General features: G+C 35.5%; 1 protein-coding gene across 1 annotated transcript in view; it reads left to right on the top strand.

Moving 5' to 3' along the window:
* The first annotated feature begins 2,479 nt into the window (after nt 1-2,479).
* LOC145684808 (uncharacterized) overlaps nt 2,480-20,385 on the top strand; it is a 109,027-nt gene continuing 91,121 nt past the window's right edge. Inside the window, exons 1-4 of the mRNA XM_081757176.1 lie at nt 2,480-2,559; nt 10,456-10,558; nt 14,424-14,485; nt 19,259-19,294. Of these exons, the coding sequence (XP_081613302.1) occupies nt 2,506-2,559; nt 10,456-10,558; nt 14,424-14,485; nt 19,259-19,294 (255 nt within the window). The 5' untranslated portion in view covers nt 2,480-2,505. The remainder of the gene's footprint in view (nt 2,560-10,455; nt 10,559-14,423; nt 14,486-19,258; nt 19,295-20,385) is intronic.

Below are 20,385 nucleotides of genomic sequence, written 5' to 3' on the forward strand. Positions count from 1 at the left end.
ATGAACTATGGAGACTTGAATGGTCCATTATCTCAAGACACTGGTAATTAAAAATTAAAGTGATATGATAAAAACCATCTAGGGTCCAAATCCTAACAACCCCCCAAAAATGAAAGAAATCGGTTCAGCCGTATTAGCGTGATGAGTTCACAAAGGATTTGTACGTTCTCTTTTATATATATAGATTGTGCGCCCTGCCATCTACCGGGTAAAAATAGAAAAACTGGGTGATGGAAACAAAAGAAACATAGTTTTGGGATCACCATCAAAATAGTTGTTCAAAATAGCAATTAGTTTCCAGACATCAAAACCCATGTCGACCAGTGTTATCAATGTTGTCAAAATTGTGAATCTATTAAATAAATAAGATTTTTGATATTACATTCATGTTTTATTTTAATAAAAACTAACGTTTAACTTCCTTTACTATTAGAGTTCATCAAATCTCGGAGGCTCAGGTGGGCAGGTCATGTAATCAGAATAGAAGAAAGTGGGAACTCTTTCGAAGCTTTTAACTTTAAGTCCAATCGGAAAATGACATTAGGAAGACTTAGGCGCAGATGATAAGACAAAATTAAGATGGATCTCGCAGAAATAGAAATACAGGGTAGAAACTGGATCCAGTTGGCTAAGGATAGAAGTCAATGGAGAGCTTTTGTGAACCTCTGGGTTCCATAGGCTATAGAGTTAGTTATTATCAGAGTTCTGGAAAATAACAACTTCATTTCCTGATATTAGTTCCTTAAACGTATTTACCAACATGTTATTTCTTAATTTTTGAATAAAGGACAATTCTGAGGACAAAGGCAGTCAGATGTCTTTGGAACATTAGTTGGCCACAATGTTGAGGTTCCGGCGAAACCAGTTCTCAGAACTGTTTTCGGAACCGGTTCCAGACCTGGATCCCAAAACCCGGTTTCAGACCTGGATTCAAAAACCAGATTCCGGAACCGGATGTTAGGACCGGTTCCAGACCTGGATCCAAAAGGCTCCCAATGACCCGCAAAGGAGGCACAAAGTTCACCTTCAAAGCACCGCAAAGAGAACCACGTGCTTGTGCTCTCCCCATCCAGACCCAATTATGTCCCCCAGAAAAAAATTTTGGTCCACCAGTGGGTGTTTAGCCAAATGAATTTGCCAGTTTGCTTGTTTGGCCAATGAGTTTGCCAGTTATCCATTTTGTTTAGCCAAATGAGACAGCGGCCGCCGACTGGGCGCCTACCTAGCCCCATTTCATCTAGCACACTGTTCACAGCCTGCCAGCAGCTCCGGTTTAGCGTAGGGATGACCACAAAGTTCCGGTTCCGGGGGAACCGGTTCCGCGAGAAACAGGTTCTTGGAGATCCGGTTTCCAGAATCGGTTCCGGACCTGGATCCAAAAACCCAGTTCTAGACCTGGATCCGAAAAGCCGTTCCCGAACCGGATCTTCTAGAACCGGACCGTTTAGAGCCAAAAACCGGTTCCGGGCATCCCTACTATAAGAATCTTTCCTACAGACAATAAATAAGACAACGCGAAGTTTCAATTTTCCCCGTAGATGTCAACTTCTGGAGGATGTTCGTTGCATCTAGTGGCGCGATCTGTAACTCGGAGCATTCTACAATTATGCACATTTGTTTTAATAGTAGAAACGGATATGCATAGCCAACGTTAAAGTCACCGTCACCTACAAATTGACTCCATTAACGAACTCGGCCGAGATTATCACTCCTAGTTAACTACTACAGAAAACAAAATTCAAAAGTTAGGTTTCTTTCAAGAATTATTGTGTGAGGTAACGGATAAACGTACTAACATTACAATCTTACGCTGCCTGATTGGATGATTCTAATAAAATAAAACAGGGATGGAATATCAAAAGTCTTATTTATTGAATTACAAATATATTCGTGAAAATTAAGTGGATTATTTTGTGAAATTAATTTCACCAAATCTTACAGAACAACTTACAGACCATAATGAAATATGCATATGCTAAAAATAATTCTGTTATAAAAATTAAAAATAAAATGACGAAATTGATCAAATTACTGACAAAAACAAAAAAGAAAAGAGTCAAATAATGAACAAAATTACTTAACGATGATTTTCAACTTATTGTTAGAAGCGTTGCAAATTGATTAATGATGTCCTTTGGATACCCTATTAGTTCAAGAAGAGATTTTAACCTTGAAATCAAACAGTTTCCCACGATTCACAATGATTCTCGTCATATATATTACAACGCTACTAAGGTTAATTTTAACAGCATAACGATACTATTGGCGTATTCATGACATTTGTAAGGGGGAAGGGTTTCATTTATGTATAAATGCATCCATGAGGAAAGAGTAAACAAGCTTTTTTTGATATGCTCGACTGCATCAACCTTCTATACGCATTTAAAGGTTAGTAAATAAATCAACATGCAATACTACTCTGTTCCTATATATATATAAATAAAATCACTAATGAAACACTTTGCTTACGTTAGAAACTTGTCTTTAGTTTCCACTGATACGAATATGAAGAAATGGTTAGCTTTTACCTTATTGTGCTTGTATGCTGCAGTGCGAACAGTAAGTTTTCTGCTAAATTATTAATAATATTAAGGATTTTAGAATTATTACAGTTAGCAATGAAAATAAGCAACAACAAAAAAATGTTCTTTATTGATTCAACATTTTTTTTATAGTACTAATATCATCATAACGCTCAGTACTGTAAATAGTATTACCCAAGACAGGATGAGACGAGAAATAAGGTTGTCTCGTCTCGAAAATTTTTTGCAGAACTCTCGCCGAGTGTTGGATTCTTTCTCGTCTTGACTAGGTTCTCGGAAAACTTTTTTTTTTTTTTGTCTCGTTCCATTTTCTAAAATTATGTACAAATTTTATGCCATGATTTTCTCCTTAATTTCATTTATAAGTTATCAGAATTCTTCCACGTCACAAAAGTTCCAAGTAATGTGTGATATAACTACTTTTATACCATATTGGATTATATTATATGACTGCTGAATTCTTAAGACGTTGATAAATGCTCTTCATTATGTTTTCACAGTCACTTTATCAATTTATAAATTTTATACTATGTATCATTTAACACTAAAATGGTGTTTGAAATCTCAGATTTTAGTGAATTACACTTGCCCACAAGACTCGAGAAATATATCATCTCCAGGGCCGGTTTTAGGATAGGTGCATCGATGCACGGGCACTTCCCCCACCTTTTCATTGTAAAAGTACACGATCTAAAGTGAGAAGCTAGCAGTGAAAATAGCAGCACTTTCTGCTGCCATCTTTCCATTTGGGCTCAAAAGAAAGCGAAGTTTTGCAAAAGCAATAGTGTAAATCAATTTTCTGAAGGTTGAAGGAAAAGAATTCACCGAGAACAGACACTTAGCATTTCCAAGACAATTCCTCATTCACACCACGGATATGCCTATAGGCATTTAAAAAATTCAAATTTAATTCATATGTACTGACAGTTTTGATTGTCGCATATCTATAATTATCTCGTAAGAATATAATTTGATCATGATTTTGCAGGGTACTTTTAATAGTGATACTATGTGTATAATTGGGAAATATATATTTGTGGTAAATTTCATAGGAAAAAATTATAAATACGAAAATTAGAATGTGTAAAACAAAATGTTGCTAAATGAACAAGAAAGTTTTATTTTTCATTTTATTGTTCTTATTTATTGCTCTTTTAACATGAAATTTGCCACATACATGTCTTTGCCGATTATACACATACTACCATTATAAGAAATACCGGGCGAATTCGTTATCAAATTATATTCCTACAATATTTATAGACATGCGACAATAATTTTGGACATGAATGTACTTCGCGGTTCATCTCCCGTCTTTTTCTCGAGACGAGACGAGACGAGAAATGTTAAGTGTAAACTAACAATTTTATTTCCATTTGTATTTTCTTTCTCTTTTTATATAGTAAATTATTGTCCGTGACGATTCCTAAGCTCTTATGCTCCATTGTCATATCAGTACAATTAGAATTTTGTCAATGCTAATGAAAAAACAAAAATTACCTAATGTATTAATTCTAAACAGTAGTTCTGTTTGTCTTTCCTTCATATGCAAATACCTCTTTCATATACAGTCAGTCTCCAACTTATGTAAATTCGACATACATAAATTTCTAATTATATAAGAAATTTGCGATAGACGAGTAAAACTTACGAACAGTATTTATATCCGAAGTAAGTTATAACTTCTATTTTGAGAGCTATTTGTTGAGTGAGAGATGAACTAGTTAGGAAATTATTACTTATTGTTGAAGTATTATTAATTAATTAATTTACTCATCTTCGTTGTAAGAATATAAGATTCTGTAGTAAGAATATAAGATCTATAACGCATATTATGCAATTGATCTTTCGTATTGAGGTATTATTAACACTTTTAATCCTGGGCTAATCTAACCTTGTTTATTCCAGGATCCTGGGGTTTTTAGACCCTTTTCAAAAAGTTATAGCCCATTGCTAAATAATAATAGACGCACTAAAACATTGTAAATACATTTTTGGATTTTAGATTTTATTACCATTATATAATTTGGTTATGTGAGAAGGGGTAGTTTGCAACACTACTGTTTGAAATGTGTGCTTTTTGAACAATCGAAAAATATTAAAATTTTTACAACACAAAAATAATACTCCCGCCGCGTATGAAGTGCGAGCAGTGAGAATGGTGAGCAATAAAGAGAGGGAAATCTGTAGAAAGTGAAAATGAAATAGTTTTCGAAACAAAATACTCCTCTATATTATCGAATGTGCTGCAGTCAAATGCAAAAAGTTGATCTAAGCAATCAACCTGCAAAAGTTCGTTTACTCTTCGTTGGATGTCACGTGAATAGTATTTCTTCAAGAACTGATTCTCATTAAGTATTTAACACGGCTAACAACTGATCGCAATCCATAATATCGTCCCTTTGTTTGCAAACTGTAGTATCTCAATTTTTCTCATTTTCCAGGAGAGCGATTTGAAATTTTGCACCTATTTCACTTTCCTGATACACTCGTGTTTACCAACAAATATTTACCAATTTTTGACACAATTGTAGCCAAAAGTATATTCGTTAATACCATATGTTCAAATTATATAATATTGTTATATTAAGTCACAAAAATTATGTTATTTGAGATACGTCACTTTGCAAAAAAAAAAAGTGTTAGTTTTAAGAATGTTACGTCACTGTGGATAGTTCTTGGGATATAAGAATAATGTCAAATTGAAGTTGGAAAACGGTAAATTTGTCAACTTGTATACATCTAAGTTGATGTACTTATCTTTGATATGAGTAAATTGTAAAAAAAAAAAAAAAAAAAAAAAAAAAAGTAAATCTATAGAACCAAAAGTTTTATTTCTTTCATTAATTAATTAAACATATTTATGAAATTAATAGTAAAAGAACAAAGTAATAAGGCTCATGACTTTTCATCAAAAAAGGAAACAATATGGTATGAAATGAATACTACAAATTAACACTATTAAGTGAATATGAAGTTGTATGAAAGAAAAATAAAATTCAAGACAGTCTAAATAATGAAATTAAAAATAAGTTATCGTTACTGAACTAGATAGTAATTGTATTATTTTAAGTAAACGTGAGTAGAACTTTAATGAGTATAATCAATAGCTCCTCCATACAGTACTGAAAATTATTCAAACATGTCCATAATATCATTCAAAAAAATCCTGAAGTTAACAAAACTACAAAAAGAAAGAAACTAAGTTTTGTTTGAAAACGTCCTAATGGTCGAGGTGCAAGTAAAATTGCTGGTGCTCAGACATTCGTATGACAGGGTTAGGAGGTCCGTTGCACAGAGATATTAAGTTTGCGTATTTGTCTTGGGCGACTTTCAGCTTTCGAGAGTTAAATTCGACCTTAAAATCTTTTACGTTCTTCTTGAGGCGCTTAAATTGAAGTTCCTAGTAATCTAATTGTAGATGGCTGGTTTTGAAGAAAATAGTTGTCGGCAATGACGTAATTAAGGGAAAAAACAGGTCTTGTGCCACGGGCGCCGGATTGGGAGGAGGAGGAGGACAAATATTTATTTTCACTATAAGGCAAGAGAAGGAATTTTAGCAAACTAAAGGTCATTAAAAAAATACCTCAGAAACTTAACAGGACAACAATGACTCACCAACCTTACAAGGGACATATCACCCAACTGTCCGGCTCCGATTTCAAGTTTTTTTTTTTTTTTTCCTGATAGAGGACATGTATTCATTACTTGTGATGACAGAAATTTTTGCCATGGTGCGTGTTTTCTATTTTCTAAAAAAAATTTTTAAAGGTTGTGGTGTAGTTAATAGAGATGACTGCAGAAGTCCCTTACTACCCTTTGTAAACAGAGTGTTAATGAAAGAACAACCATGTATAAGGTCTAGGGAGAAGTCGTATGGTAGGTATGACCTTGATCGCAGCCATCTTGAAATCCGCCATTTTGAATTAAGGTCCAGTTTTTAAAATGAGAATATTGTAATATGATACATGATTTCGGGCTAGAATTTAATCAGGAAGACAATAGTGAAGTTAGTTTTAAGATACGCCCATTTGGAGAAAAGTTACAGGCATATTAATTGTTTATACTTACTATGTGCGTAAGTCCTTTACCTCCGCTTCTAACCCGAGTATTAATGATTATAAGTGGATAAAGGTTTTGGTAATACATATTATGCCTAGAGGGAAGTGATACGAAACGGGTATCTTTGACGGCAGCCATCTTGAAATCCGCAACTTTGAATTAAAATGAAGTTTTGAAAAATGAAAACCATAGCATGTGTCACCTCATTTTAATAGTAAATTTTCTCCAAAAGCCAATGGTATGCTTATTTTTGTTCTATAGTTAACCAGTATGAATTTAGGACTCTTCTAATGTGCACCAAACGTCCATTATTCGATTTTTTAAATTGGTAACACTCCTAATTTTCACCGCACGTTTTAAGATTCCAACCGGCGCTTTGCAATTGTTGCCATGACTCATGTTTTCTAAATCCTTGCTGGGGGTACTGATTTTTTTCCGAGATTGTAATGAGGGATTTTACATTTAGAAATTGGTTTTTGATTGCATTGGTAATAATAGAACCATGGACTCATGTCTCATCTTTACTTTATCAATCGAGTTAGAAAAGAATGGAAATTTCTCCGGAAAAGCTGAAGATTATTTCTTGAAATATCGCGCTTTGTCATCTTAATGGCCACCTTTTGCTCAGGATTTAAAATTTGGATACACATCTCACTGAAATGCTCTCATTTCCAGATGCTGGGTGATGATTCTTTAACACTTGCAGTTGACAAGCCCACTGTCTTGGCAATCTTTCTGACGATCAATCGGTGATCATTTATCACCTTTATGGACTTTGTCAATATTTTTCTGCGGTAGTTCTTCAAAGGGCCCTTCCCAGTCGAAGATCATTTTCAATGCTGGTTCTCTCCCTTCTAAATTCAACTGCCTATGTCTTTACATAGCGTACTATGGCCGAAGCCATGTCGACGTGGATATTTTGAGGCGTTAAATCCTTCTTATGGAAATACTCAATCTTTCAGTTTCCTGTCTTTCTTTACCTTCAAAAACAGGAAAATAGAAATTGCCGTATATTTCTGAATTCAAGAGGACCCATCCATTTTTCTAAAACAAAGAATTACAAAAATTACATCTACAACACACAGGAGGCCCGGGGCTAGAAAAAAAAATATGTGGCCACTACTGACTTCGCCTCATACATTTCTGTGAAAGCACAGTAGGAACGTTAATGGATTATGTATAATATTTTTGGTATATATTATCGTATGGTGATGATTGTATCTTGTATTATTCTTTTCAGACAGCTAGCTAAGATTTTGATCAGGGTAGAGGCCTCCCGTCCAACTGGAGGTCCGAGGTTGCAGCCCCCCTAAGCCCCTCTCTTGATCAGGCCCTGAAACACATACTGTGTATATTTTCAGAATTTACTATAAAATTACACTAAATTCAAATCAGATAAGACCTCCTTCAGTGGCGTCTCGTGACATAATTTTTCGGTAGTTCACAGTCGTTAGAAAATTCTAATTCTAGAATTCTTTCAGTGTTCTAAATAAGAAAAACGATAAAAATCAATGAAAGTAACCATATATGGTATATTTGCGTATAACAAGTGCCCATTCATAGACAAATGCTCCATTTCATTCGTATCTTCTGATCTTCTTCTCGGTAATCAACCTGTCAATAACTCTTTTGAAGTTTAGTTTTTATAATTCATTTTCCTCTGATACTATAGCTAATGTACTGAGGCTATTTTGAGCTACAGCACTCCTTTAAATGCTTTTATATCCTTTAATATGGTAAAAACAACTTTCAGTTTCTGAAGTCAATATCGCATTATTTACTTCGATTTTTCATTAATTTTGTAGTATGCAATTCCCTTTCTAAAATCTCACCACCAATTTCACGACAATATACTAAATTGAATCTCCATTAGACTCCAAACGTTTGCTATCTTGTATATTTGAATTGCCATGCATGCCGTTTTGTGAACTTTTAACAGTATACACGAAACATGCAATGTTTCAAATTATTATGATAGTTGCAGAGGCACCTTTAATTGCGAACGCTATGTCCATGTACTTTTGCATTGTCGTCTCAAGACACTTCATGGCTGTTTATTTTTTTACTTACGTTCTCTGTATATAAGACGAGATTTACAGTTTAAAAAGGAGATCACTGTTTGATGCTCTTCCACCCGGAACTGAACCCGGGGCTTGTCCACGAAAGACATACACTAGTCACTGTACAAATGAGAAGGACAGAACAATAGGTTACCTCATGAAGTCAACCAAACCACGGAAACACCAGAGCTGCTAAAATCTTCGAACTCCTAATGGAGACATAAAGCATATTCAAACACCCCAAAATTTGATGCAATCTATCAAAAATTAGCGAATGTAACTTTTTTCTACAAGATTATTATGAGCCTTAACAGAAATGATCTGCGAACGAATCGTGATAGAATATTTGGCACGCACCCAGAAAATTTTGGTGGATCAGTTCAAAGTTTGGGAGAGGGGTCCAATAATATAAGGCACTACATCTATGTACGATTGATCCGATGCAATTCTACGTACACCCGAGAAACGAGATGCAATTATTAAATTCTGCCATCTATATTCTAAGAAAAAAATATAGAATTATATTTTTTAAGAAAAGAAAGAGTACAGATGAAGTGTAATATCAAATCTTTAGACTACGTCAATCATTTCTGTACTAAACAATTATAGTTTTATTATGAACAATTATAGTATTTAAAAAGAGACGTCTTGAAAATAAATTAAAATTTAAGCTTGTTTGCGCTAACTTAAGAATCTTTGGGGAAGGGTTCTAAACCTTCCATTCCTCTCGGTACGACCTCGGAAAGCCGTAATTTTGTTTGTTCCATTAGATTATTTTCATTAGAATGAGTTATATACAACTATAGTTTTCTGTTTTAAATTGTAGTTCATTCTTTGATTCTGTTTAAAGCGCCCATTACTGGAGAATTTTAACAACAGCCGTCAATGCTGCAAGTTCAAATCTTGATTTGAACGTCAGGAGACCACAGTTCCTCGACCTCTTCTCAGCTGCCCGCGCTAGCCTTCTGAACTACACACAGAGAGTCTATCAGGTTCGCTGCTCTGTTGTGAACGTGGTGGTGTGATGATGGAATGCATATACGTAAGGGGTGAAGCAAGTGGAGGGTAGAAACGAAACGACAATATAATAATATACTAAATATTATTAAATATCTTAAGAAGCAGGTAGTTCAGACGCTCTTGCGAACTGCACAAGCCGACCCCACTGACCCCCCTTAATGTTCTTCGCTGGGACCACTGAAGTGTCCACTGAATCTGCGAATATTCAAGGCTAAAGCGGATGGTGAGGAAGAGGATAAAGTTAGAGGTTAATGGAAGCTCATGATTCTGTTCAATAATATAAAACAAGGAAATATCATCTGTCGCGAATACAAGACCACTCCATATTTTCGGGCTCCAAAATGCATCAAAAACTCTCATCTCCGATTCAGAAATATACGCGTACGGTAACACTAAACTTGGTATGACATCTTATGAAGATATAATAAATGTGTATTAAATGTTTTACATGCCTAGGTATATAATATTACTTAATAGGACATAGAACTTTTAGAACAAACCTCATGCATTATTTAAGATATTTTAATTAATTGAAAATAGCAAAATCTCTTTGTCTCAGGTCTCTCATGTGTCCTGTCCAGCATTATTTTCACTAACACCGTTGAACTATATTCATATTAACCTATGAAGTTAAGATCGTATTTCATGTAAGTAGGGAAAAATATAATCTTTGAATCTGCAAATTATTAATCCATTATTAACATAAGCATCGTGTTTTAACACTTACTCTGACATGTTTTTCTTTCTTTCTTTCTTTTTTTTTAAAAAAGGAAGAAGTTGAAAAAATTACCTGCCTTGTAAAGCAAACAGATGGTGTAGACGAAAAATCAGCAGAATCAGACACCTGCAAAGAAAAATTTCCAGTAAAAAATGGTAAGTCTTTATGATTCCATAGTTAGAGGTTTGTTTTTTTTTAATTCGTACTCTATTTATTATCACTTACTTAGTAGGAGGTTTCAAAAATTACATTTAAAAATAAAATTCCAGGATATACCACACTAAATATTATCTATTAATGAATCTAACATTACACCTTCGAACACTTTTAAGCCAGGGATGCAAATAACCACTCGCCCGGTTCATCGGTGCGGGCAAGTATTTAAAATTATACCGAAGGTGAGTAAATGATTTCTATTGTGAAATGTGGGCTAGTAGCTTTTTTTCTTGAGCTAATAAATATTTGTTGCTTATTTGCATCCCTGCTTTTAAGCATTCGAATGCATCAAATTATTAAGTAGATACAAAAATAATAATAATAATAATAATAATAATAATAATAATAATAATAATAATAATAATAATAATAATAATAATAATAATAATAATAATACTATTTGACTTATTCTGTATTGCGCTGCTTCAAGCAATCATATTCCACCAAGATACGCATTAATACACACCGGTATTTTTATTTTATCCTAGCTAAAGACAAATTGAATTTGATAATTACCATCCTTTATTTTACTATTATTAGCACGAACTAGAGTTGAACAAATACTAATATTATAAGAAATATCCCCAATCCAAATAAGGCGGAATTACTATTAGTTCTTCTCACTAATCTATCGCTCGCTGAACACTATAGGTTAAAATCAGAGATGTAATGGGGCCAGTGGCGTATTTACGATTTTCTTTCGGGGGGGGCTTTGCTAACTTTCGGGGAGGGCTTTGCCTGAAAATGTGAAAATTCTGCAAGATATTTCATATACTTTACTATAGTAAGTAAGATTTCGGGGGGGCTTAAGCCCGGAAGCCCCCCCTAAATACGCCACTGAATGGGGCATATACGTGGTTATACGTCATATATATCTACGTAATGTTTTATAGTGTAGCGTAAACTAACCTTACATTTACAAAAGGACAAGCGTATACAGATGTGGGTATATGGTATATTTTAGAAAACGGTCGAATGCATACTTAACAAAAATTCAAGCATTACCACACTGGTTTAAATCGGGGTTCGTTCTAGTCCAATAGAAACAACACAGCTTTCAAATTGCAGTTAAATGTGCAAACTGCCTTCACACTAGCACCATCTATTGGGATCAGGCAGACAGCGCAGGTAGAGACATCTATTAGGGTGGTTGAAATTTTACAAATTAGTATTACGCTATTTATGCACAACAGGAGACGTTCTTGTTTTATATTAAGAATATTTATTTATTAATATTATTAATTTAATTTATTATTAACTAGTTGTTTATGAACTTCTAGGTTGTTCTACCAGGAAATGTTGAAATACAATAACATATATGGGTCAGCTAAAATATCAAAATGCAATGTAACACTTCAGTACTCCTGACACGTACAATATCAAAACATAACTACCTAGAGTCAGTTTGGGCTGAATAGACATTCGGTTTTTCTTTCGAAGACTAGGGATTGATCCTCGGTGAAATTAGCACATGTTCGAATTTCACCTTTCATATAAACTCGACGAAACAAGCCCGAGAAAGTCCACACATAGTATGTCGTTAATCACAAAGCTCACATCGCTTAGGTTTTGTTCGTTCCATGGTATGAGCGTTTATAGTAATCAACATCGTGTCCGTGGGTTTTCTCTAGGTTTTTCCATTTCCTCCCATTCTCTCGTAGCACCAATTGTATTATCGTCATTAATTTAAAAATAAGGTAAAGTAAGAATAGTTCACGTACAATTCAACATACTTGCGTAAAAGAACCATTATAGAAGCAAAATTATTAAGAATTGCGCAGTGTCTAGTTGGGTACCTTGTGCGCAATACCAGACCCACAATCATTGTTGAAAGTGATTGTGCTCCTAGTGGTAGCCGTTTTTCGAAATCTTTAATTTGCGCAACCTCCCCTAGCCCTGTAGGAGAGATTGCGCACATGGGTGAGATGGCGCATGATGGCGATACTACAAAAATAACTTGGTATTATGAAGAAAATATAAAATATGTTCTAGAAACATGACGTGACTGACAGTGAACATTTATATGCTATTGTATCATGCATTACGTAATATCGGTATGAAAATATAATTATAAATTGAGCTACCAAAATAACAAAGAACATTGAAATAGGCATTTACTTACCTGACAAAACCGCATTGAAACAAATATTTTCTTCAGGCCTGTAGCCAGAGCACTATAGTCGCTCCACTGTATGAACCGTCCTCCAATCACGCACTACTACCGTCTAAATCAAGAGACAGTGTGCTTGTCGTTGGCTGCCGACGACTTCATGTCCTTGAACGCACTGGGCTGTTGCTACGCCATCCCAATAAATAAAAGCCTTACAGTTGGGGAAGTTCAAAAGTGTGTGCTAAATTCCAACACACCATTAATTCCAGCTATCCGATCAGCGAGGGTAAACAAATTTGTTGGGCGAGGCCGGTAGTAAAAGTATAGTACAAGGTGGGCCGAGATCATTTTTGAGGGGTTGACTTGAGCTCACCCCTCATGGGGTTAAATTCCACCAACAAATGAAAATTTGAGAACTGAAAGTAGCCGCAGGGGGCGAAGGCTCAACTTCCCTAGCTACCTCATAGCTATGAGCCTGATGTACTACAACAAACAACTGTATTTATTGGATATTTTCTAACTACTTTCTCTCTATTAGAACGTTCACGAACAATATGTTACTCATCCTGCATGCATGATCTATACTATTATTAGGTTTAATAAATCTTTGCATGGTCAATTCTACTTCATGATGCATTTAGGTACGAGAAAATGAACGTGCATAGCTCCGGTGGAATTTTCTAGATTGGCAGTAAGCTACGTACAACGCTAGTTTCGCCAATGAACTACCTCATATGCGCATCACTTCTTGATTATTTGTCACCACAACCTTCCAATGAATTTATAGCGAACGTTTCGAAAAATTACGCCAAAATTTCTTACTTTGTACCATTCACACAAAACGTAGCTATTTCTCAACGAACAGATTCTATCGACAAATGTATTTAACTGATGATTCTATTTGCAAATTTAACAATTCTCCATTCGTGATAATTCCTCAACCCTTTTCACCCACCCCATCTTTAAATCCAGAAATTCGAACTTTTTTGACCAATATCTGGGGAACGGTGGCCAGTTTGCCTTTAGCCAGTTAGCCAATGGCAATATGTTGCTATTTGGTACGAAAATGTTCACCATCCTCTTAGATATTGATCAACACTAATATGATCTCTCTATGATTTACGGTTCCCGAGATATGGCTCCTTAAATCTCCCAAAATTGAAACTATTTTTTGGTCAATATGTCGGGAACAGACATACAAAGATGATATTGGTGCTAATCAATACCTAAAAGGATGGTAAACATTTCGGAACCGATATGAACTGAACTGGTTTGGCCAGTAGACACCGGTTACTGTTTGGTACCAAAATGTTCACCATCCCCTAGGTATTGATCAACACCAATATAATCTCTCTATAACTTATGGTTCTCGAGATATGGCTCCTTAAATCTACGGAAACCGGCCATTTTTTTTTTTTGGCCAATTTCCTGGGAACGGTAAGAGTTATGCGAAAAATTTCATCACTTTCTTAGATAGTTTTTGATGCTCTATGAATGGAGGGCTCAAAATTGAAAAAAAAATCGCAAGTAACAGACAGACAGACACATAGAGAATTCAGTAACGAAATTTTTAAGTTCTTTGAAAAACTTGCATTCATGTTAATCAGCTGTTCAACTTCGTTGCATGTTTTGTTATACATCACTATTATATATACACACATTAGAATAATACTTTCTCTTTAATTCTCCTTCAGAGGCCATAGCGGATTGGTTCCAAGGTTTGGATGTTTCTGCAGAGAAGGAGCCTCAAATTAAGGTACAGTAGACATACAAGTCCGATATATTAATAATTTTCAGAATAATGCTGCTAAGCGTCGATAAAATATAATTCCCTGTAGGAAAAGCACTCACTACATACAAATAACATTCTTCTTAGAATTTAACATCTATGCAGCGTCATTTTGATTTGTTTTAAAAAGAATATGGGGGGAGGCTTCAGAATATACATATAATAATGCTATTTGCTACCTTTGGTACATACAATATGTTCTCTTTAAACAAATTCTACAATTGAAAAGTTCACTTACGTCCTCGTCTTTCCTCCTGTGATTGGTATTACCCGAAAAAACTAATATTTATAACTCTCCCATTTGCAGCATGGTATAAAGATATAATTAAGCGGTATTGCACACTATCTATACTGGGCAAAGACAGACATCTTCTACAGGGGCATCTAAGACGTAATCGATAAAGTTGCTATTTTTTTTTTCTGCGGAAGATGTAGGCGGTTTTTCTCTCTCTGATTTCTCCAAATATCGAAAAGTGTTTGAAGAAATATTTTAAGAGTTGTTTTGGATCAATCTTTTACATTTATTTTTGAATTTAAAAATCAAATCTGTATTTTAGTGGAAATCGCATTATTTAAGCACAGATCCTTATTAACTACAGGAAATAAGGTATATTACTGTAGTATTTAATATAAATATATTAAGTAGTACAATATGTTGGAGCAAATTAGTATGTTTTGACGCGCATTTCCAAGAACTGAACACCCTTCGAAAATCCAAAGGGCCACTGCAGTCTTGCTCTCCCGGTAAGAGTGACTATAATGGGGGCTGCGGTGGCTCTGTGGTAGAGCGTTCTCCTCTGGTGCATGGGGTCCCTGGTTCTTCGATCCCAGCTCGTGCCAAGTGAACTTTGTGGTAGACAAACACGTGTGCGTGGGTTTCCTCCGGGTTTCCCCGTTTCCTCCCGGTCCTCCCACTTTCTTCATACCACCATTCCATTCATCACCGTCTCCTTTAGCCTGACCGGCATAATCGTGGGACGCAAAACTCAAACTTTCATTTCATTTCAAACTTCCATTTACGAGTGACTATAAATTCGTTACTGTTAGGAATATTGTTCACTGTGAGAAATATGTGCCAGGGTAAAATATATCAGCGGTTCGTTACAAGGGGAGTTAATAACAATCCTCAATAGCAGCACTGTGTCATAAATTGAAATAGTAGTAGAAGGTTTACTGTATCTACCTGTCACGTGAGAGATTAACTTATTTCAATGTTTTCTTAGCTCATAAACTAAGCATCAGAATGATGCGGGTATCATGAATGAATGATAAGAAGTTGGATTTTGTCCTTTAATTATAAAAGAAATGATGATGAATGAATGGAGTGAAATTATGAAAGATCCGGGGGTATTACATTAGCAAATGAGATAAATCGAAGTTTGAAATGCCGATTAACGCTTTGACCTGAAGGGTCCCGGTTTCGATCGGTTGTCTCGTTAGCTGAAGACCAATTGAGACGTCTAAATTATAAACATGCCAATGCAAGGCTATGTGTTTAATAGAATATTAGCTTCCTTCTTCCTCAAATGAACTTCTTTGAGAACATTTAAAATATGTTGTTGCTTACCCACGTATACTGCTCGCTGATATCCACAGGCCCTATAATTGATGTCGCTTTAACTGAACGTTAACGACACACCACCAAGGGCGCCCATGTTGTGGTTTTCAAGGGGGGCAAGTATAAGCGACGTTTCAAATAGTAGTTTCAAATTTTGCTGTAACTAATGTAAAAATTCTATTGGGTTTTCAATATTCCCAAGTAAAATTTCCTCTTAGGGGGGCGAGCGCCCCACCTTTCCCCCCATGATGGGCGCCCTTGCGCACCACTACTTATTGAATAACTAGAAGTCGACTGTAGGAGTCCTTGTCTTGAACCCACCGGAAGTCTTTCCTTCTTCATTTGGCGCTGCCTCGCAGTCTTGACGATTCCATTCGCTGCTCGGCGCGGGACGTTGTGGTTCTGCGTTCGTTCTCGCTGACGGCTGTCCTTCTTGTCTCCTTCTACGATTCTGGACTTGTATATTGGAATTCCCCCTTGGAGGTCGTCTAGTACTTGACGTCTTCTGAGATTTGGACGTATGCCGCTTCAGCTTCTTGGACTTCAGGTGCCGACGACTACATGACCAGGGCTGGGCGTCGGGTCCCTTTGAGGGATGCACGGCACAGAGTAGGCGGCATGGCATACACTCACCAAAGAATAGACATGGAATGGGCGAGTAAACTTTCTAACACTTAGTTTTTATATGGATGAGCATCCGTGTTTACTTGGTTGGATGTTCAATTTTAAACTGGTGAAAGTATGCTTTTGTGGGGCATCCCGTGCTTGTTTCCGAATTTAGGCTGGTTGTTTTCCTTGAATAGCTTGTCTATTATAAAATCACAACACTGTCCGGATGTTTACTGTTTTCAATATGAAATGTTAATTTCTTAATAATAAAATTGTTTTAAAATAAAAGTATAATTCAGCCCATTCCGGATGCATGTTCGCTACATTATTTTAACTTGTGTCATAATAATGAAAGATGCAAAGATACATCGCAATTTGAGATACTGTTTTTAAAAAAAACGCTGATATGCATTCAGGATGCAAAATTGAGCCGATTGAATGAATCCTGCTTACCGTAATAACCATGCAAAGTGTGTTCAATGTATAAACACATACAGGAATGCAAATACTGTATTCTTAAGTGTGATGGTATAATTTATCATGTCTATCTACTTCAAACATTAGGAATACTGAGAAACAATTAAGACCATGGGCGTCTCTGGCGGGGGGGACGAGGAAGATGCGTTCCCCCAATATTTTGAAGTACAAAATATTCCATATTTTAGTCTAATTTAATTTATTTACTAACGACCGTATTTGAAATATAATATTCAGGCTGTGAAACGATTATAACAGAGTTCGGAGTTCTCAGGGGGTCCTGGAAAGTAACAAATGGAATCAAAGATAATACATAGCTTGGGTTAGGTAGTACCATTTAAATAGCTTTTTTATGTCCCCCCAAAATTTACATGCCAGAGACGCCAGTGATTAAGACTCTTCGCCAAGCTCACACCCAATATTTCTAAATTTTAGTAAATAACTTAAATAAAATGAAGAAATATCAAAAATATAGAAAGTGAGCCAGATAATATATACAAAATGATATTATATGAACAAAAATTGTTTTCAAGTCCCTCCACGTAGTGGTAGTGTATAAATTTACGTACCCTATAATTATGACGTTGTTAACTAAGTCCAAGTTTCTGGTCTACAAGAAAAGGCTTGGAAACCTTTATTAGTTTATACTTCCAACATATTTATTCTTGGCTTACTTCTTACATTTTTTATATATTCTTCATTGCGTACAGATTTACTTCGGACAGACCACTAGAAAGAATTGTAGAAAAAAATTATAATTCTTTCACTAATTTCCTTCTTATTGTCCACTAAAAGGATTCTACTGGGTTACATGAAAATATCTCACTTGGCATTATAGATAAAATTCAATAGGGGTCACCAGAAGTAACTGTTTAAAAATTGCAATTCTTTTACGATTTGCGTATAAATACGGCTTCCATATGTGTAGCATAAAAACTACAGTGCAAAAACACAAACAATCTGTGTTAGGTGGCCATTAAAAGCACGAATGATATCTAACAGAGTCAGGCAGGGCGAAGCTGGTGGACCCGCGTCTAGCGCGTCCGAAGGGAGAAGGTACGTTAGCGATAGTTGATATGGCCGCAAGCAAGAGTAATGGAAAGAAGTGGTTTTTGGCAATGATAAGAGTTTCAATACTACTTGTCATGCTTTCGTACTAGTTAGACTGAATTGTAAACATAAAATACAGGTTTTGTACACTGTGTAGAAATAAGCATTCACTTATACAATAGCAGTGGAAAATGGCATGAAATAGAGATATCTTTCATATGCACTCACTTATTTTATCCGTCATAAAGCACTTGTAATGATTTTACACTTGTAACTCTATACTTGTCAAACTAATACAGCTGTACAATACAACTGTATAACACAGCTGTATTGCTTTTTATTTAATTCTGTCCGCTGCAGAAATTTGTTCCTTAAACATGTCTTTTCATGCTAAGTATTGAATTTTACCTGTAAATCTTCCAAAGTGGAATGCGATAAAACTACACCTGCACTTTTCATTGTCTTTAAGTTATTAACTAAATTTTTAAAAAAATGAGGGTTGGCTTAGGGAAGACTTTAATGCATGTCTTAAAATTCTGTACTTTGTTCCCATATAAGGACACATAAAAACATATTTCCATCCTCTTTTATTTCATAACTAGCAGCGTTCACCCCGCTTCGCTGCGGTCACCCCGGAACGCAATAAACCTTGTTAATTAGATAATTTTTACTTTTTCGCTTTCAAGTGATATGATAAAAACCATAGTAGATTCCAGTAAATGTTAACATTATATCGCCTGTCATTTATGTTAACCCGCCGAGTCACATGGTCATGCGGGTTGCATATAAATACGTTTATTTTTACCTATGATGAACTAATAACAAAGGATTTGTACGTATGGACACTTGAATGGTCAATTATCTCAAGACACTGGTAATTAAAAATTAAAGTGATATGATAAAAACCATCTAGGGTCCAAATCCTAATAACCCCCCAAAAATGAAAGAAATTGGTTCAGCCGTATTAGCGTGATGAGTTCACAAAGGATTTGTGCGTTCTCTTTTATATATATAGATTTAATATTTTTTTTCTTTATTCATTGCAGTGTTTCGCACATTGTTACATGGCTGAACGAAATTTGGTAAGTATATACTTGTTTACTTAAAATGTTAAAGTTCTATATTTACGATAACTATATATAGTATTTGGTTGCAAGCTATCTTAGGGCCTGGTAGCTACGGCCGTAAAGAAGCATTGCTTAATACTATGCCATTATACTAATCAGCTCCAATGAGTAGACACTGACAAACTATCGTTTTTGAAACCAGGCATTGTCACAATTGAGCCTGCTTTCCTTAACCACTAAAGTTTATTCTGGTTCTTCTCTCTTCTATATGTAATATATCGTCATTGATACTGCAATATGTTGTATGACAGATTTTCAAAAGAGAGAAAAAATATGTTACTGTCCTGTAACCAAATACGAAATCCCTTGATATTGGCACGTGAAAAAAATACCTTATTGTTATTAATGCGACGTCTTTCATGAACTGCGACGTCTTTCATGAACCTGATATGGCAGTTTTTGCTCAGTATAACAACATCCGCTACGGAATATTTAGAATCCAATGTCACCTAGATCTTCTGCAATACTGGCTGAAAAAGTGATGAATCAAATACATGTTCAAATGACCTAGTTAGTTCACGTTGCAAGAAAATATCACCAGCTAGAATTCCAACCTGCCTTAGGCCGCGGCGGCTCAGTAGTATAGCGTTCACCTCAGGTGCATGAGGTCCCTGGTTCGATCCCAACTAGCGCTAAGTGAACTTTGTGGTGGAGAAACACCGTGTGTGTGGGTTTCCTCGGGGTTCTCCCGTTTCCTCCCACTTTCTTGATTGCACCATTTCATTTATTTCTCATCACCACTGTCTCCTTTAGCTTAGCCGTCATAATCGTGAGGCGTAAAACTCAAAGATTTAATTTTTTCAATCTAGCTTCTATGGACATCCCCTGAATGCCTTGGAGTAAAATATTTAGATATATACTTAAATAGGATACTATAGTTCAAGGCGCATCTAAGAAAAGAGCTCGGAAAGCCAAGCAGTAGCTACAAGCGTTTACATAATTCCTTGTTTCATACATGAATTCGAACTTATAACATGATCATTCAATCAGAACTACTGTATGCTTGTCCTGCATGGAAACACGACCTCCTCTAATCTTATCAACAA

Source organism: Thermobia domestica, chromosome 5 (genome assembly GCF_964235325.1).
Source record: "Thermobia domestica chromosome 5, izTheDome1.hap1.1, whole genome shotgun sequence".
NCBI classification, from domain to species: domain Eukaryota; kingdom Metazoa; phylum Arthropoda; class Insecta; order Zygentoma; family Lepismatidae; genus Thermobia; species Thermobia domestica.